Below are 21611 nucleotides of genomic sequence, written 5' to 3' on the forward strand. Positions count from 1 at the left end.
AGAATCATGGGATTCTACCCTGAGAAAGGTGAAAGCAAAAGACCTGTCACCTCAAGGGATTACATTCAGACACAAAGGGGTCAAAGGTGTAAATAGCTCTTAGATGTGACATAAACCATCTCAATTCTGCAGTGCCCCACTACTTCAGGCTGCAGTAGATTTCTCCTCAGCAGCAGCAGGGTTTTCGTTCGACATCTCATCATCAGAAGCTGTACTGGAATACACAGGCATCCCTGTGACATCACATTCTTGTGCACCAGTAATGGTAAGGATACCATTTTTTATAGTAGTCTCTGATGTTTTCACCGGTGACTCCACATTCCCATTGCTTCATGGGAATGCTGGAAAGGAAGTGTGATGGTCAAACTACCAATGATGAGAAAATTTTCTGAATTCTTCAGAAACAAGTTGGGGTCTATTGTTAGCAAATACAGTGTCCAGAACCCCATATCTTGCAAAGTCTTTCATTTGCTAATCACTTTCCTAACTCTCATATCAGGCAGAGTATTCCAGAAATTGGAATAGTAATATAATGTCACAAGATACTGTTTTTCCTTGAGGGTAAATAAATTCACTGCAATCGCCTTTCACACCCTGATAAGAAGCTCATGTAGCATGAGAGAGCCCTGCTGTTGGTTGCCACAAGAGTGACATATCTCACACTTTTACATATAGGACCACAATTGTGCATTCATTCCCAGACAGTAAATAAATCTTGAACTTGTCCTTTTCTTCCCACAAAGAGTCTGAAATTATTCAGATGCCACATCAAACTAGGTCCCTCCTTGAACCTAACTCATTTTTCAGTTCCACTAATCAATTCTACACTAGTCCATGGCAGATGCTTTAATGCAGATAAGAGCAACGTGGAGGCAGCTCTAACTTGAGACAAATGAGTCTGGGTCTCCAGAGATCCTTATGTTGGTTGGGGATAGCCAGAGCACAGCAAGCTCTGGGTACATCTCCTGACCCTCCCTGACCCCTGAATTGAGTGTTGTGGGAGGGAGACACAGGAGCCAGCTACACCAGCCTGTGCTGACTGGGAATCTTAAGAAACCCCAGCAGGGGACTTGAAGGAATTAAATGTAGCTATAGAAGTGGGAATCTGCTCTGATAGCTATAGAAAGGTTTTGCCAAATTTTTGTGCCACTAATCTGGATAGAAGAAGGCCACAGAAGACAACTGAGGGATTTTAATGGACAAATGAACAATTGGTTTACCTTGTTTTTCCTGATGACATTGTCCTGCTTAGTTCAATACATGGCTTAATGGATGAAAGACCCAGCTTTTTGCAATCATAGCAAAACAAGTTGGTTTGTTCATCAATAAGGGGGAGACAAATATATATGGCTATCAATATCCCCAAAGCAACTATGAGAGTAGACAGAGAAACACTAGAAGTAAGTCATTTTACCTATTTAGGGAGTGAGATGTGCAATGATCGTTGCACCATGCTAGATGTCAAGCAACAAATAAACCACTTTCATCAACCTGAAAAGTAACATTACTGACATTTACACAAATATATAAAATTTTAACACCAGCATCATGTGTCTTCTTTTTATGGAGCAGAGTCATGGAACTCTACAACAGAAACTGATAAGAACAACTCATTCCGAAGTAAATTCCTGCAAAAGATCTTCAGTGTTCACTTCAGAATTTCTTGCAACATCAGAAATTCTAAGGAGAGCAAACCAACCTATAGCATCAAACATTGTAAGAATATGACGATAGACATTTAGGATACACTTTAAAGATGCTACCAACATCACTTCCACATCAAGTGATAATATGGATACCATCTGGAAAGAGGAAAAAAAGGCAACCTAGAGAAACATTTCACAAAGAGAAAGAAACCAAATCCATCAACATGACATTCAGAAGCCTAAACAGACTAACAAAAGACTAAAATAAGTGGCGGAAACTGATGGATACCCTGGGCATCTAAGGTTGCGGGAGGATAAAGAAAAGAAGAATATAGATAGTGTCCTCAGAGTACTTGCAAGATTATAATCTATTTTAGACACAGTGAAATGGAAATAGTTTAGGTATATCAAGGTATTGTATTGAGAAGCAAAGAAACAAAGGAAAATGTTATTTTTGTGTAATTTTAAATGCTATGAGTTACTGACAGGAAAGGACAGTACTATCATCATGGCTAGCCATCCGTCACAAGACTAAAACCCCATAAATTGAGGTCTAATAGTTTGCAAGAGGGAAGAAAAAATATTTTTATGTTTATAATTAACATTGATATATTTCAGTGGCAATCAATGGATGAAAGTAGTGAATTCTAGCTTTGACCAATATCAGATAGAGAGGCTATATTTCAGAGTTCATACATGGAGAAAGAATACTGTTCCTTCGGTAAGGCTAATGGTTTCTTCTACACATAATACTGTTGAAAGGACCAGAAGAAATATAATTACAGTACTTCTAATTCTTTCAATCCCACTTTCCCTTCCTACTCTCAGAAAAAAATTAAACATTTTAGGATACTTTTCCTAAATGTATAATACTCTCAGAAGCATTAGGAAAAATGTCAATAGGCTAGGGAGTTGCCTTCAAAATTAGTGTCTTTAATCTAAAAATGACAGCTTCAGACTTCTGGACTTTCCAACTCTAGTCTATATGCCTTTTCTTCAAAAGACGTTCTTACAACAGATTGGTTATCTGACCTAATTATACAGATATTTGAAGTCACATTAGATAGTCTGGCACATGCTATGATTAGCTCGCAAAATATATACAATTAACTATCTGATTGACATTGATGAGGAAGACAAACTATACACTTGTCCAGGTCAGGAAGGGATAAATGGTCAGTCCTAGAAATGTGAATTGTCAATCCTGCCCCACAAAACCTGCCATCAGTATCAATGCTTTAGGGAACAAAAAAGGCAGAAATAGAACCTCAGAGCAGAGCTGTCTTGACACAGGGATATTGGATCTGAAGCAGAAAAGACCTGGAGTGTGCAGTGAGGAGCCCTGAATTGGGAAACCTACAAGAAATCAAGCCTGGGGAGAAGGCGTGGATTGCATTAGCTGATCACCAGACTGGAAGCTGGTGGTTGCTGAGGGACCAGTTATCATGGCCCCATTATGGGCAAACATAGGGAGTCCTAACCAGAAATGTACACACTTGGTGCTTCAAAAGGGCTAACTTTCCCAAAGCTGAAGAAAACTAAGTGAAATTAATAGGGAGGAAAAATTTAGAGACAAAATCTGAATGAAAATTGGGAGGTGTTTAAGAAGAGTTTATTAGATGGCTAAAAAGTCACAATTTTATAATCACAAAAAAGGACAACTATAATACATAACGAATGGAAAAAAAGGGAAGTAGACAGAAATCAACACATTCACATTTACTGAATGTATAAAATTGGTAAAAGTAGGTAAAGACACCATGGAAAAAATCCACGGCGGCAGGGCCAAGGACACAAGTAGGAGCTTTTTAAGTATATCAAGAACATAAGAACTAACAATGGTATAGTCCCATTACTAGATGGAGATAGTAAAATTAGTAATAATGAAGAAAATACAGAAGTGTTCGATAAATATTTGTCCTGTCTTTGATAAGAAAAAAGATGATGTACTAATATCACATGAGAATGAGGATACTTTCCAGTCCACGAGTAAGGAGGATGTTAAATAACATCTAATAGGAATAAACATTTTAAAATTAGTAGGCCCAGATAACTTACATCCTCGAGTCCTAAAAGAAATGGCTGAAATCTCTGGCCTACTGATGTTAATTTTTAATAAATCTTAGAATTTAAGTCTTCTTGACTTAGAAAGTCAAGAAGACTGGAAAAGTGCTAAAGTTCTGCCAATATTCAGAAAGGGCAAGCAAGATGATCCAGGTAATTATAGACCAGTTAGCCTGTCAGTCCAGGCCAAAATAATGGGAAAACTGATACAGGATTCAATCAACACAAAATTAAAGAATGGGAATGTAATTAATTAGGGTTGCCAATTTTGGTTGGACATATTCCTGGAGGTTTCATCACATGCCATAATCTTTAATTAAAGACTAATCTTTAAGTCCTGGAGAGTTCAGGACAGGAGGGTTGGCAACCCTATAATTAATGCCAATTTTCATGGAAAACAGATCTTGCCAAACAAATCTGATTTCATTTTTGATGAGGTTACAAGTCTGGTGAAAAAGATAACCGCATAGGTTTAATATATTTTGAATTTTGTAAGGCATTTGACTGAGTACTGCACAAGATTTTGATTAAAAATTTACCCTACACCCCTTCAATAAAGTATAAATTAAATGGATTAAGAACTAGCTAATTAGCAGATCTCAGAAAGCAGTATTCAACAGGGAATTATAATTGAATGGGTGTGTTTGTAATGGGGCCCCACAGGGATTGGTTCTAGCACAACACTATTCAATATCTTTATGAACTATCTGGAAGTAAATGTAAGCCTGTGGTCGGAAGCTGTAGATGGAATGAGCTTTCTGCTGCCATCTATTGGTGAAGCATAGGAATAAACAGAATAAGATGGACTTTATTTGCATATTAATTATGATCTCAGCATGAACATTCTACTTGTTTTAATTAATCTCTGGTGACAAGCACTCTGCTCAAGGGTTCTATATGCCACTGATCCCCCTCCACAGCTGGATCTTTGCTGAAGTTGCAGAGTACCATGACAGAGCTGAGTGAACTCTGTTAAAGACCCCCTATTCAGCACCACCAGAGCTGGATTAGGTGGCACAGCCTCTGGACCAGATCCGGAGTAGGGATGGCACTGCAGCAGTGTGACAAGAGATGGCAAAGAGGCAAAACTGTGGCGGGAGAAAATGCAGAGGTGACACCTACCCAGCACCAGCACAGCTGAAATCACTAGGCAGTGGACCAGTCCTAAGGTTTGTCCTCTATGGGCTATCTTTCAGGATAGCGAAATTAAGCTGACTGGTTTATAATTCCCTGGCTTGTTTTTGTTCCCCTATTTATTGATAGGCACTATATTTGCTCTTTTCCAGTCCTTTGGGATCTTGCCCGTCCTCTATGAATTCTCAAAGATAATCGCTAATGGAGTTCCTTAAGTATTCTAGAAAGTATTTCATCAGGCCCTGCTGACTTGAAGATTTCTAACTTGTCTAAGTAATCGTTAACTTGTTCTTTTCCTATTTTAGCCTCAGATCCTACCTCATTTATGCTGAGATAGTTTGCTTGTGCCCCTTATAATGTCCCTTTAATAAACTGCCAATTCTCCTGCACTTTTTTCCTTAGACTGGTTTCCCACAGAATTTTAACTACCAATTCTCTGAGTCTGCTTTCTTGAAGTCCATTGTCTTTATTCTGCTGTTTTCCCTCCTACCATTCCTTAATCATAAATCTATCATTTCATGCTCACTTTCACCCAAACTGCCTTCCACCTTCAAATTCTCAATCAGCATGAAATTTAGAATAGCCTCTCCCCTAGTCACTTTCTCCACCTCTGTAATAAAAATTTGTCTCCAATGCACTCCAAGAACTTGTTGGATAATCTGTGCCCTCCTGTATTACTTTCCAACAAATGTTTTGGTAGTTAAAGTCCCCCATCACCAGCAAGTACCATGTTTTGGATAATTTTATTCCTTGTTTAAAAAAAAAAGTCTCATCTTCCTCTTCTTTCTGCTTAGGTGATCTATAGTAGACATTTACCATGACGTTACCCTTGTTTTTTACCCCTTTTGTCCTTACTCGGAGACTTTCAACAGGTCTGTCTACCACTTTTATCACAACATCAGTGCAAGAGTACAGTAACGCCTCACTTAACATTGTAGTTATGTTCCTGAAAAATGCGACTTTAAGCGAAACGATGCTAAGCGAATCGAATTTCCCCATAAGATTTAATGTAAATGAGGGGGTTAGGTTCCAGGGGAAATTTTTTCACCAGACAAAAGACATATATATATATATATATATATATATATATATATATATATATATATATATATATATATATATACACACACACACACACACACACACACACAATATAAGTTTTAAACAAACAATTTAATACTGGTTCACAGCGATGATGATTGTGAAGCTGGGTTGAGGTGGTGAAGTCAGAAGGTGGGATATTTCGCAGGGAATGCCTTACTGCTAAATGATGAACTAGCATTTGGCTGAGCCCTCAAGGGTTAACTGGTTGTTAATGTAGCCTCACTCTACAAGGCAGCAGGCATGGAGGGAGGGGAGAGAGCATAGCAGACAGAGACACACACCGTGTGTCTGAGAGCGAGAGATGCACATTTCCCCTTTAAGTAGCTGACCCCAGTCTTAATTACACTGCCGTGTTAATTAGATCAGCTTGCTGAGACCGCAGCTGCTGCCTGGACGCTCCCTCCGTCCTGAACCCTGTCATGTGTACCCCCTGCTCTATGGAAATGGGGTAAGCAGGGTGCAGGAGCAGGGGAGAGGGGGACACCCTGACATTAGCCCCCCACTTCCCCCCTCCCCCCGTACAGAAAGCAGGAGTCTCTGGGAGCAGCTCCAAGGCAGAGGGAAGGAGCAGCACATGGCAGTGGGGGAGGGACAGCTCAATGCCGGCAATTGCTAGCCTGCTGGGCAGCTGCAGCACAGGGAACTTAGGGGAGCGGGGAGCTGATAGGGGGAGCTGATAGGGGGGCTGCCAGTCCACCCTGATTACAAGCCCCCACCAGCTAGCTGCAACGGGCTGCTCTTCCTGCAAGCAGTGGACAAAGGGAGCATTGCACAACTTTAAACAAGCATGTTCCCTAATTGATCAGCAACGTAACAACGAAACAACGTTAACCGGGATGACTTTAAGTGAGGAGTTACTGTACACATCTTTGATATACAAGGCATCACTTCCTTTTTTTTCCTGCTTGTTCTTCCTGAACAAGCTGTATCCTTCTATACCAATATTCCAATTATCTGAATTATCCCACCAAGCTTCTATGATGCCATTTATGTCGTAATTGATTACTCACTAGTATTTCTAGTTCTTCCTGTTTATTCCCCATATTTCTTATGTTAGTATACAGATACCTAAGATAGTCATTAGAATTCTCCTCTATTTTGCCTCATCTCTCCTTCGCCCTGCTGTGATTGCCCAGGTTCTCCCCAGATTCTGACCCTTCACCCAGGTCTCCATGTTTTGGAATTACCTGTAGGCTTTTGTCTCCCGCCCTAGTTTAAAACTGGTCTCACTAGGTTAGCCAGTCTGTATTGGAAGATAAAATTCCACATGGGAAAAGTAATTCATGAATAAAAATATTTAGCCGTCATAGGTCAAGAACGGATCTCCATCCTCCTTTTTTCCTGGGAACTATTAAATAGTTGTAGTAAAACCCTTTCCCTTGATGCTGAGTGAAACTTGCTCCTAACACTAGGAGAGAGTCCACCTCCTGTCAGCGGATTTCCTCTTAAGAGTGGTTCTGGAAGAGGAGCCAAGAAGGTGGTTTTGGAGGAGGTGGAGAAAGAAATTTGATGGTGTAGCCAAAGTGCATGAAATCTAGTATCCACTTGTCCATTGTGATAGCCCTCCATTTGTAGGCAAAGTAAACTAGGCAGTAATCAAAGGGGAATTCGGAAACAGGTGCAGATGGCATCATTGTTAGATCGCAACTCTTGAGAGTCCCGGTCACGCAAATCTCCCCACCAATTTTCAGTAATATCAACTAGGTCAAATTTATGCTCATAAAAAGCAATTCCTGTTATTCTTGTTTATTGCCAAGGCAACTAGCATCGGTGCATAGGCAATTACAGTTACTTGATTAGTCTATAAATACCTACATAGCAAGAAGATATCTGACATAAGGAGGCCCTTTAATCTAGCAGCAATAACAAAATCCAATGGATAGAAGCTGAAATTAGAAAAATTCAAATTGGAAATAACTTCTTAAGTGAAAGCAGCATGCATCCGACGAAGTGGGTATTCACCCATGAAAGCTCATGCTCCAATACGTCTGTTAGTCTATAAGGTGCCACAGGACTCTTTGCTGCTTTTACAGATCCAGACTAACACGGCTACCCCTCTGATACTTCTTAAGTGAGTTAATCAAAAGAAGGTTTACCAAGGTCAGTGATAAATTCATCATCAGTTGGAGACTTTGCATCAAGATTATATGTCTTTCTAAAATATAACTCTGGTTAAAGCACAAGTTATTGGGCTCAATAGTTATTCACTTATATGATAGGGATGAATAATTCTCTCCATTGCAGGAATTACGGAGTAAAATTCTATGGCTTGTGCTATGCAGGAGTTCAGACTAGATGGATATATTGATCCTTTTTGGCCTTAAAATCTATTATTATTATTTCTTCTCAGATTCTCATTCTGGCACTGCACTTTACTATAATATATACATTTTAACATAGGACTAATAGAAAGTCCTATTTCATTAAGCTTGTTTAGACAATATTTAAAATGTGGCTGACAAAAAGGTCTTTCCTTTTTCTCTAAAATGGGAAGATACTCCTAATATATGTCAATATTATGTCAACAAAAATATACTAAAACATTTAGTCAATTTATTTACCAGCATACATTAACAGAGTTTAGAAAAATATTACAGATCATTAATAGACTATTCTCGGATGACTGTAGATAGTCCAATTTAAAGTAACTGTGAAATGTAATTGTCAGGAGGATAATGCTTTTGTAGGAGTGCAAAGAGGCATCTTTCCTTTGGAAAATATTGTGAAATGACAAATGCTGTTTGGTACAATCTGCAAGATTTGAAAGGTGAAAAGCTACATCGCATAATTCTTTGTGATTCAATAATAAGTTATCCTTCATAGGACGAGTTTAGCAGTATTCAGTGAGGGGAAAGAACTTCACCAGAGGCAGGGAAATCCTCCGTTTCACTCTAAACACTTATCTATCAAGTACTGGAATTTCTCCCTCAATGCTTGTATAATCTCTTAATATTAATAGGGTCTGACTGTGCCCAGTAAGGTGAAGAGGTGTGCAAAAATATCAGATGATAGTTTAATTCTAAAAAGGATTTTTTGCACTATTTAAAAGTATTTCTTTAAACTCAGCAACAAAGCAAAGGTTTCCCATCCACAGTTCAGCTCTATCAAGGTTAGCAATGCTAGGTGTCTAGTGTAGACATGTCATTGACTGGTGTTACTGTAATCGCCATAATAATTGGATTTACTTGAAGCAGCACTAACTGACAATGTTAAAATGGTGGTAGCCAGCAGTTAGTCTCCACTAGCATTCTGCTCCACATGGTAGTAACAGCTGGACATTATTGAAAAATGTCCCTGGGATAAACAGGGCTTAAGGGTAGGAATATCACTTCATTTCTTTAAAGCTGACAGCATGTTGCACACACTGTTCCATTCAATCATAAAGATGACCAAAGTATTGAATTCTCCGTACTTTATGTGCTATGCACAATTTGTTCACAGATTAATAAAATTACAAATGAATTCCGCTACTTTTCTAAAATGTGAACACTAACATTTCTTCAGTATAGTACATCTCGTCAATGTCAATTACAAGCAATCCAAATGCTTGGAAAAATATCTTTTATAGAAGGCATCTTTGTTATAACATAGTTAACAGGGCCGGCTCCAGGTTTTCTGCCGCCCCAAGGGGGGAAAAAAAAAAAAAAAAAAAGCCGCGGCAGCGCGATCGCGCCACTCCACCCTTCGGCGGCAATTCGGCGGCAGGTCCTTCGCTCCCAGAAGGACTGAGGGACCCGCTGCCGAATTGCCGCCGAAGACCTGGACCTGCCGCCCAATAACGGCCAGAGTGCCGCCCCTTGGTATTGGCCGCCCCAAGCACCTGCTTCTTTAGCTGGTGCCTGGAGCCGGCCCTGATAGTTAACATTCTACATTTTAAAATAAGTTAATTTTCTACTGTATAGATGTAAGCAGAGTCTGGATGAGCTCTCCCCTGACATCTAGTGGTGAGCTGTGGAAGAAGACTTCAAAGCTGATCTCATTTGCAGGGACACCCCCACCCTGCCTAGGTGCTCAGCATGATGGGACTGCTTGCCCAAATGATCACTTGTGCCTGGTGTTGGATCCCCAGTATCCTTGTTATTAGGGCAGGAGTAATAAAGGGTTGTTATCCTTGTTGTGTGAACTGAAGGAAGCAGAATTGTACCTGGCATACCCCAATTGAGGGACTCACCCTCAACTGAACAGAACTCGCTAGGCAGGGGACATGGGTTCCAAAGCCCAATGAGTTGAGAGAGGGTAGAGATAGGTATTTGTACCTGCTGGTGTGGGTCCTGTTTAAGGGTCCTAGACACCATTAGACCCTTCTTCTCTCCATGGCATAATAAAAGAGTTAATTTAGACTCAATTGAAAGTCTTGTTACATGCTGCAGAGCTGAAATCACTGATACCTAGGTCTAAGTATTAGACCTACTTTGGGACAGTGTCTCTATTGCAAGAGACTGCCCAGTGTGCACCAACAGTGAGGCTCCCACACTAACAGCTGATATCACTGAGAGCTGAAATCACTGAGAACATAAGAACATAAAAATAGCTCTACTGGGTCAGACCAAAGGTCCATCTAGCCCAGTATCTTGTCTTCTGACAGTGGCCAGTGCCAGGTACGCCAGACGGAATGAACAGAACAGGTAATCATCAAGTGATTCACGCCCTGTCGCTCATTCCCACCTTCTGGCAAACAGAGGCTAGGGACACCATTCCTGCCCATCTTGGCTAATAACCATTTATGGACCTATCCTCCATGAATTTATCTAGTTCTTTTTTGAACCCTATTATGGTCTTGGCCTTCACAACATCCTCTGGCAAGGAGTTCCACAGGTTGACTGTGCATTGTGTGAAGAAATACTTCCTTTTATTTGTTTTAAACCTGCTGCCTATTAATTTCATTTGGTGACCCCTAGTTCTTGTTTTATGAGAAGTAGTAAACAACACTTCCTTATCTACTTTCTCGACATCAGTCATGATTTTATATACCTCAATCACATTTCCCCTGTGCTGTCTCTTTTCCAAGGTGAAAAGTCCCAGTCTTATTAATCTCTCCTCATACGGAAGCCGTTCCATACCCCTAATCATTTTGTTGTCCTTTTCTGAAACTTTTCCAATTCCAATATATCTTTTTTGAGATGGGCAACCACATCTGCACACAGTATTCCACATGTGGGCGTACCATGGATTTATATACAGGCAACATGATATTTTCTGTCCTATTATCTATCCCTTTCTTAATTATTCCCAGCATTCTGTTTGCTTTTTTGACTGCCGCTGCACATTGAGTGGATGTTTTCAGAGAACTATCCACAATGATTCCAAGATCTCTTTCTTGTGTGGTAACAGCTAATTTAGACCCCATCATTTTATATGTATAGTTGGGATTATGCTTTCCAATGTGCATTACTTTGCATTTATAAACATTAAATTTCATCTGCCATTTTGTTGCCCAGTCACCCAGTTTTGAAAGATACTTTTGTAGCTCTTTGTAGTCTGCCTGTGTCTTAACTATCTTTAGTAATTTTGTATCATCTGCAAATTTTGCCACCTCACTGTTTACCCCTTTTCCCAGATCATTTATGAATATCTTGAATAGGTCTGGTCGCAGAACAGACCCCTGGGGGACACCACTATTTACCTCTCTCCATTCTGAAAACTCACCATTTATACCTACCCTTGTTTCCTATATTTTAATCAGTTACCAATCCATGAGAGCACCTTCCCCCTTATCCCGTGGCAGCTTACTTTGCGTACGAGCCTTTGGTGAGGGACCTTGTCAAAGGCTTTCTGAAAATCTAAGTACATTATATCCACTGGATCCCCTTGGTCCACATGCTTGTTGACCCCCACAAAGAATTCTAGTAGATTGGTGAGGCATGATTTCCCTTTACTAAAACTAAAACCTGAGAGCTGTGTTAAGTGTTGGGGGGGCCATGAAGACACCTTGGCGAGCAGGCTGAGTCCCTCCTCTTTGAGGCGCCCGGGGGTGGTGTGTAATTGTCCCAGGTCACTGGGTGGGGGCTCAAGATGGTTTTGTGTTGTATTGTTGAAAAGGAACCCCAAGATACTGAACCTGGCCCTTGTTGCTGCTGGCTCCACCTGGCAGAAGGGTTACATATATAGTCTATAAAATGTCCTTCTGGGGCAAAGTCTGCATTAAGATAGATTACATTTGTCTTGATACTGCCATACATCATCATCATGTATAGTAACTGTCATACAATTACATTTTTTGAACATTCACAATAAACCATGCCACCATGTGCATAGAGGAATAACTAGAAAAAAAATGCTTGTATGAAATCTGTTTTAATCTTGCAAATGTGTATAAACAATGGGATAAAAAAAACTTCAAAAAACTTTCTGAGACATCACCCACAGGTTTTCTGAATAATTTTTTTAAACCTACCTGAGAGACTCTGCCATCCGCCTTAAGTCTTCATTTTGCTGTTTTAAACGTTCAAGCTTTGCAAGTATCTTGGATAGTTCACGGCTGGAGTGATCTGGGTGTTCATTGTCTCGTACCAAGTGTCCGCCTATATAAAATAGCAAGGTCCCCCAGGCAAAGAGGATGAGCATAATCCAACGCCAGGAACCAGTCCATGGCCGCATTTTCAGATGCTCAGTTCACTGCAAAACTGTTTTAGCTCACAAAATAAACATTGTAATTCCTTAGTCTGCACAAAGATGGACAACTTCTGTTCCTCTGTTTCACCACATTATGCTTAAGACAAATTATAATCAGTGTTAGTCCTACAGCAATTCTTTAAGAGAGATCCTTATGATGTATGTAGAAAGCTTTAGTATCACGTGCTTCTTCGTTTTATATTCTGTAGAAAGAATAAAACAAGTGTAATTAAGTAATGTGATTTATAAATAATGGAATATATTGGACTGCAATTAAAGTAAATATACATTCAAGAAAACTGGCAGATAACATTTCTACCCCTTCATCAACTAAAGAAAGAAAACCTTTTAAGTTTTCACAGTAAATAAACCGTGTTTATTAGAAATATGCCATGTGATAAAACAATCAGCTCCAGAACTAAAATAACGTGAAGCATCATCAGCTCTTCAAAATAATAATGATCACTAATTTGTCCAATACCATTTCACACATTACAAAAGATTAAGTCATTGGTTTAATCAATAAATCAGAATAGGTATTCTGCAGTAAATTTTGTATTATCTCAAATGGAAACATAAGCATACCTATTTTTCAATTATACTATTTTTTCATCTTCTATCCTTTCTCATTTTTATGAACTCTCACTACTAGCTATCATTATTGTACTTGCCTTAGTACACAAGAGGTGGGTTGCCATTTTTATAATAGACTCCACTACTGACACGTAGATTGGCCAAGCAGCATCTATATCAGCAAGCACTCCAAAGACTATAAGCAATAATTTATAAAATAACTATCCTCCATATGCATTCATCCTTAACTAGGTCAACCTGCACTGGCTTCAAGTACGGAAATGTAAAATTAATCACAAATCTTTATTTCTCATTTAAACTGCAACACAATCCAGCTTCATTATTAGGCCTTCCAATACTACTCACAAATGTTTTCTACAAAGAAACACTGAACTTTCAAAGGAGAGGGGGGGAAAAAAGGGACTTCAAATAAATTAACACCCTATAGTTAAGCACAGAAGGAAACCTTCTGGTTCCAAATAGAAAGAAAAAAAGAAAATCAACTAAGTATTTGAATAGTGTGAAGAATGCACAAGTACTTCATGTAATGCTAAAACATATGCAACGATGCATACCCACATATCTCCAAACAAAACCAAGTTTATGAAGCCAGTTCAAATTGTTAAAACTCATGTTTATTTATATACAAGTTATATATAAAAGAGTTACATATACAACTGTTAAGACCAAATTAAAAGTACTACATTTGACATAAGACTAAAACAATTTTATCCAAAGTGACCTTTTAAAAACCTCTCTCACTTAATTTTCTGCTTAGCAAAACACATCACCTCCAGGTTCTAACAATTTCCTTTATCTCGCTGTATCCAGAACTGATATTTTAAAGTACTAATTGATAAGAAAGGCACGCAATCATCTAACCATTTCTTCCTTGTCTGCAAAGAACATTTGTGCAGATTGTCAGGAATCAGTATTTCCTATGCAGTTGGGAATTTTCTTTTTCCCTCCTTTCAAGTCTGCAAATCCACCATCTAAACTAAAACTGTCAAACATTTATCTGACTAATCTCTTTTTTCACCTTCCTTCGATGATGGTCTCCTTGTGGCTCTGCCAACTTCAAGGGAAAAGTCACCATTCTAAGTTGAAAGAAATGTTTTTTCTACCATGTAATAACCTACATACTCATCCAGCAACGAAGGATATGTGGACAGCACTGGCTTCCAGACCCATGTAATTCAAGGTAACATGAAAACTACTAACTGCCACCAAAACCTGACAGAGCTTTCTCACCTTTTTTGAGCGTGTGGCACAAAACCTTCATCTTACTACGTTTCAGACAACCAGCAGATGGCAGATCTAGACAAACAGGATTAATAGTTAGTAGTTAACAACTGAGTATCACTTAAGTGAAAAAGGTTTCTAGTAACCCTCTCAGCCTTTCTATTTAAGGGGTCTTTGGTGAGACAAATCAACGTGCAGATCAGTTTTCCTTGAACAAGACAATTTCAGAATCGCGCATAAGGAGCCCATAATTTTCTACACATTTCTAAGGCAGCTTTATATATATGTATATTTTGTTTTGTCATGGCAAAAAAGCAAATTGCATCTGGGGAGACATTTATGCTTCCATAAATCTTTTGGTTGTTCCTCCTGAGGAAGAGTGAATCAATAGGGTCCAGTTTCTGCTCTGGTCCTTCAAACCTCATAGCTGCAAAGACATTACTAAAGCAGTCCTGCAATAGTGTATTAATTATTTTTATTACTGCAGTGACTAGGAGCCCTAGTCATGGATCGTGACCCCATTGTGCTAGGCTCTGTATAAACCCAGAACAAAAAGATGGTCCCTACCCCAAGCAGTTCACAATCCAAGTATAGGACAAGAGACAACAGACAGAGTACAAGGATAGACAGAATATAAAGAAATAATGAGACAATATTGGTCAGCATGCTAGGTAATGGTCTCAATGCACCAGCAGCCTAACCATTGTCAATATTTTTTTATAAGTAGTTTCTCCTCCCCTATGCTCCTCGTCTCTGAGCAAGTGATCACCAATTCCCATCACTCTAGAAACTCAAGGATCTTTGTCAGGTAAGCATACATATCATCCACATTAGGAGTAAAGTTCTGAGCTACACAAAGGTGGAAGACCTCATCCAAAGGTGAACATAAAGTGTCACATATGGTGAGGGTGCCATGAGGCCTATCAGATGGAGGAAGAACCTCATTGTCTGACACAGGTTTTCATTCAAGGTAAATAGGCCTTGAGACACATTCAAAAAACTCTCCTATAGAAAAAAAAGACATGAACTGAGTTTGATATAGCGCTAGTAAAATAAATCATCTGAGTGGATACCAGAAGACTTTTTTCCCCAATATAACAGGATGTCCAGAGTTTGAAATGAATTACAAAGTACTTTTGATCAAGTTTTTCAAAGCCTGACAAAAGCATGCTTCAATCAGATGGCCATCTAAATTCATGCATTTAAGAATTAGCTCAGACCATAGATAAGTAGCCACCTGAGGAAAGTATTTGGTGAAGACCCTGGGCACCATATAGAAACAGATGGCATAGAAGATTGTCAATAAATCCACCTCATCCAGGGATTATAAGGACCAGGTAAAGTGGGCTGGATTAAATTCGCCTAATGAGTTTGATAGAGAAAGTTCCTAGAAGGACCAGAGGGGGACCAGATCTCATATTTACTGTTCTACAAGCTGTCCAGGTAAGTCTCAAAGCTGGAAGACACCAAGGTCAACTGGAACAGTCCCTAGAACCAAGGAAGACTTCCCCTGATCAGATAACCAGCAGCCCTGGCACAATAAGATTTCTTTCCTCCAGAGGACAGTCAAATTGAGTCCAGGGAATCAGTAGCACCAGAAGAGCTTGCAACAACATTGACACCAGGGAAGAAATAGCCTCCCTGTCTGCTTAGGAGAGACTGGAGGGCAAGACAGGGTTGCAGATTCGTTTCTTTTTAACATTGGGGAAGACAGAATTGACATCTCTGAAGTCCCTCTGCGCTTCCTGAACCTATGCTTCCATGACTACTTTTTCTAGCTAAAGGAGGAATGGATCATTGGCACAGAAAATGCCTTGAAGACCTAATTGTTCTTGCCTTTATGCTTGAGGGCAGAGAAGTGTGGAACCCAGGCCTACTAGAAATGTTGACTTGACTGCACCACTATTTCTGATGGAGGTACAACATCCCAGTTAGAAGAAGGGGTTCATCAAACCCTTAGAACCAGAACCACTCCAGGGACTGAAAAGCTGACAATGTTGTTAGCAACAATTTCAGAAGCCCTAGCTAACTTAAGTGGAGGTGGCATAAACCAGTTAGTGCTGAAACCATGGCATCAACAGTCCCAGATAGATCCCTTGCAGCAGATACACAGGATGGTGCTATTCCCAGCATTGTATCAGAGGGGTAGCCGTGTTAGTCTGGATCTGTAAAAAGCAACAGAGAGTCCTGTGGCACCTTTAAGACTAACAGATGTATTGGAGCATAAGCTTTCATGGGTGAAAGCTTATGCTCCAATACATGTTAGTCTTTAAGGTGACACAGGACTCTCTGTTGCCTTTTCCCAGCATTGACTCCTTCATTCTGCCTCCAGAGTATTTAGTTGCCTCAGATGAATCTAAGGAGTTGGCTTTCAGTGATTTTTTTTTAGAAAGAAGACCTAGAGTTTGTTCTTTCTGAGCCTGGGGCGTGAAGGAATTGACACAATGGCTGCACAAATAACCCTTGCTTAGCCAGACAAGAAAATAAGCATGCCTTCAGGTTTGTCTTAATTCCTGCCACCATGCCACAGTGCACACGGTGAGAAAAAAAAAACGTACTAAATGCAGAAAAAAAGTTTGAAACAACAGTCACAAATAAGCAATGCTAACACTAAAACTACAACTCTATAAAATAAAACTAGATTAGAAAAAAAGTTTTGATCAGAAAAGGTAGTTTTCTGCATCTATAGCTAATTGTGGAAATGAGAGGACACGGTCAGATTTGAATGCCTTTAAGAAAAAAAAATCTTTACTAACACCACTTTAGATTTTTCAAACTGAATTTTAAAATCTAGTTTATTTTTCTATTGAACTTGGAAATAGATATGAGGCCAGTCAATTTCAAGCCAAGTTTATTTCAGATGTTCATGTACTACCATAATTCCACAGGGGAACATATATTAATTTTAAAAAAACTGCTTCAACTGTAATTTTTTTATTTCAATTAAAACATTTATATTGCTTTTCTGGCCTACATTTGACTGGACAGCAGGCTTTTAAGGTTTCAGTTGGGACTCTAACTTTGCCTCCTTACCTCCACTGCAAACATCCATTGCAAGATGGATTTTCATTATACGATCTCACAACAGAATATATGCACTGATTCAAAATGTTACACAAATGTATTTGATTAGAATACAATTAAAAATATATTGGGAAAACGGACCCCTGAGGCGCTTTCATTAGATGATGAAAATTATCCAATTTACTGTGGAATTTGCTTTATGATCACAGAGGGAAAAAAGACTATAGTCAGAAACCCAGGGGAAAAGCTAATCTTTAAAGACTCTGATGTCAGAGACAAGGAATGAATTTTTACTGCTACAAGGCAAGATTCAATGAAAAACTTAAGGAACACACACTGACAAAGGTTAAGTGATAAGATTTTTTATTTTTTAACTGATGCCTCAGTGGTATCTCCTGCAAAATGGAGAGTACCATATCCAGACAAGGATACACTCAAGAGCCTTAAGATTTAATACAATATAAAAAAACAATTATACAATAACAGATGACACAGATGAAAAAGTCAGTGGATAAGAACTATTTTCAGAAGTTCTGAATTAAATCGGACATGTCTGATTATCAGATCCATATATCAGTACTCTCTGTTTGGGAACTGATTCTTTCAAAATGCTCTTAGAGACAGTGTTTTTCTTCTCATCATAGCTGGTGAGCATCTTAAGAGAGCATTTATGCGATACAATATGTTTATTCTTAACAGTATTGTAACATCACTGTATGCCAGCTAGAGAGTAGTAGTGTAATCGATGAAGCAATGTCTGCCTGAGTTTGCAGTGCACCTGAGACAATTACTTTGAGGTGTGAATTGCCCCATTCATTTCAGTAGGTACTAACTCTGATGCCAATGATGACAATTAACAATGTTGACATTTAAAGTACTTCACTAATAGTTTATTCTATTACTTCTAGTTACATCCCTTAGGCATTGTCTACACTACCGTGGTAAGTCGACCTAAGTTATGCTACTCCATAACTCTCCCATCGACTTACCTTAATCTTCTCATTCCAGTGGAGTACTCTGCAGTCGATTTAGCAGGTCTTCACTAGACCTGCTAAATCGACCCCCTGCTGCATCGATAGCACCAGTGTCAATCCCCAGTAAGTGTAGACATGGCCTTAGACGGCTTAGTATTTATAAAAACCAAATTCTTCTAAATACCTGAAACACCTATGGTGAAATCTTTGCCCCACTGAAATCAATAGGAGTTTTGCCACTGACTTTAATGGAGTCTGGATTTCATGCTATGCCTATCACCTAGTTACTGGAGTGCAAGAGAGAGAACAACAGTTAATGATACAATATATCTATAAGAACATTGACCGTATCTTAATTTTAATGAGAAGGTTTATTAAACCAAGTTCTAAAATCTTTGTTTCCATACATAAAATCCATTCAAAGTGCTGAAGTAAAAACCAAATTCTTTCGTGGCAGTATGGAAACAATAAGAAATACCATTGGTAATTTGGTTTGTTTGTTTTTTTAACAGAAAAAGCTTGCCACATTTTCAGGTGGTATAATTAGCAAGCTTTACAGAAACTGTAATGCCCTATTGCCATATGGTTTAGACAATTCCATGAATGAAGAGAATGCTCATTTTAATAAATAGTTTATATATAACAGCTAAAAAGCATGAGATAAAATCTATAAATAGCTATATTGACCAAAAATATTTAAAGCTCTACAGTAGTATATCAGTTTGTTTTTAGGATAATAGCAAAAGTAAGGAAATCTATTTGAAGCTAACCTATACTAACTAAACCATTAACAACTACCAGAAGAACAAACTAGAATTAAATTAACTAGCTGGGTGGGAGGTGCATTTCCTTACATAGAGTAGGGCAGTGACATCATCCTCATATGGAGCTATTCAAACACCACACCAATGGATATTCAACAGAGCTGACTGAAAATCATTTCAACTGTTTTATCTCATTTTTATAAGGTCAAAATATGATGAGAAGATAAAAATATTCTGTTTCTACTGTATTGCTTTGATTTCATTTTAAATTTTATATTAAAATAGTAATATATTATATTTGATATGCTATGTTCAATAATAATATTTTGACATTATCAAAACAAAACATTAAGAAAGTTCAAAAAAATCCTTTCATTTCAGACTTTTCATTTCACAGAAAATTCTGGCTTTTCATTCCAATTTGGAATGAAAATTTTGGTTTCCTACCAGCTCTATTATCAAGCCAGTTCTGCAGCTCCGCACCGGGGCTGCTGTATCCACAAGTGGTAAAGCAAAGACAACTTGAAAGAAGAAATTGCCATTTCTTTTGTGTCCATCATATCTCCAAATTGCAATTGCTATTCATGTAATCCAATGGAGCTCTCAAAATGAGGTCTGTGCAGCAACACTAATTCAAGGAGTAAATGCTGACTGTGAAAGATATGACAAACACAGGCATATCTTGAGACTATTACATTTAACTTTATGAATATTATCTGTATGTTTGAGCCAGCCCCTGAAAGCATGAAAAACTTCAACGACTATTATATCAAGATGGGCCAGATAATAGGGACCCATAAAATATTCATAGACGTTTGTATCAATAAGTTTTTTGTGTGTTTGTGTTTCTGGCTCAGTGGGTGGGGTCCCTGTTGAATCTGGAATCATTAGGAGACAATTAATGCAAAGTTCCAAGGCTGATTATGCAGAAGCCCAGGCTTTGAAGCCTTATCTCTGGGAGAACAAGGGTCGCAACTGGTTTTACCTCTTTCAGGAAGCATGGAAACAAAGATGGGGATTGGGGGTTTAAAAGTTGAGCTTGAACTGACTGAAGGGGGTGCTTCTTTGGCTACAATCTAACACAACCTGATAACCAAGAGAGGCAAATCCTTAGAGAGTAGTTTGAAAGACTCTGAAACCTATCAGCAACTCCCTTAAGGATTGCTGAGAGGGTCTCTGGTAAGCTTAAATATGTGTTTAGAGCCTTTTATTGTTTTATATGAGTACTTGTGGCACCTTAGAAACTAACAAATTTATTTGAGCATAAGCTTTCGTGGGCTACAGCCCACTTCTTCGGATGCATAGAATGGAACATATATTGAGGAGATATATATACACATACAGAGAGCATGAAAAGGTGGGAGTTTTTATGCTCTCTGTATGTGTATATATATCTCCTCAATATATGTTCCATTCTATGCATCCGAAGAAGTGGGCTGTAGCCCACAAAAGCTTATGCTCAAATAAATTTGTTAGTCTCTAAGGTGACACAAGTACTCCTGTTCTTTTTGCGGATACAGACTAACACGGCTGCTACTCTGAAACCTGTCAGTGTTTTATATGTTATCTCTGTATACTTTTGTCCTTAAAAAAATGTACTCTGCTTTGGAAGAGCTGCTTGGTTACAACTAACCACTGACATACATTGGCCACAGCCTTTGGAGAGAACACAAAGTGCAGGGGCTGGACTGGAGTCAGACTTGCTGGGACAAACGCTGTGAAGTGCAAGGGGGCTGCGAGACTAAACCTCTGGTCGAGAGGGGCCTGAATCCCTGCACAGAGAGGTGACAGCTAGAGGCCTGAGATCTGAGGGGGCATTCCTTCAGGAGACCATGGAACAGTTCAAACATAGATACCCCAAAACTGTGAAAGCGATAATTGACAGATCATACTGGAAATTGAAGGGTTGCCTCTCCTTATGTCTCCAGCTGCGCAGTCAAAATTAAAGAAGTTAACAATAATTCAGGGATTTCTTCATATTGCTTTCTTGGACTTCACACACCAAGTCACAAATGGCAAATATTTCCCACTCCCAAAAGAATGACACAACAAGGTACTGGAGCATTCCAGAGAGAGAGAGAGAGAGAGAGAGAGAGAGAGATCTAAATATACACACACCCACACACCCCTCCATATGCTGCTCAATCCTTCTCCACACCTACAACTACAAACCCTCTCCTATTAACAGAAAACTTTACTCCCCCTCTCCTCCCACCTACCCAGTCCCCTTCTTCCCTCTTCACGGTATGGCCTCTATTGAAAAGAAAGCTCAGCAAAAACTTTATAGCTTTACATCAGGGTTGCTTAAGTGTAAAACAAACCTAATGCAATCTTTGAAAAACAAGGAAATGTCCAGTGAAGTAAACCTTATTTAAGATACCTAGATACACACACATCTCATTAACTAGGTGTAATGACAGACTACATACCTTCATCTCCTTTTCACTTTTAACATAAAAAGGAAAAACACAGTG

The 21611-nt window shown here is 39.0% G+C and overlaps 1 protein-coding gene across 1 annotated transcript in view; it reads right to left on the reverse strand.

Annotated features, from left to right (window-relative positions):
* Positions 1-21611, reverse strand: part of FUT8 (fucosyltransferase 8) — a 282501-nt gene that overhangs the window by 123734 nt on the left and 137156 nt on the right. The window contains exons 5-6 of the mRNA XM_065402719.1: positions 14385-14450; positions 12343-12763 (exon numbers count right to left, since the gene is read on the reverse strand). Of these exons, the coding sequence (XP_065258791.1) occupies positions 12343-12545 (203 nt within the window). The 5' untranslated portion in view covers positions 12546-12763; positions 14385-14450. The remainder of the gene's footprint in view (positions 1-12342; positions 12764-14384; positions 14451-21611) is intronic.

The sequence above is a fragment of the Emys orbicularis genome, chromosome 4 (assembly GCF_028017835.1).
Source record: "Emys orbicularis isolate rEmyOrb1 chromosome 4, rEmyOrb1.hap1, whole genome shotgun sequence".
In the NCBI taxonomy this organism is placed as follows: domain Eukaryota; kingdom Metazoa; phylum Chordata; order Testudines; family Emydidae; genus Emys; species Emys orbicularis.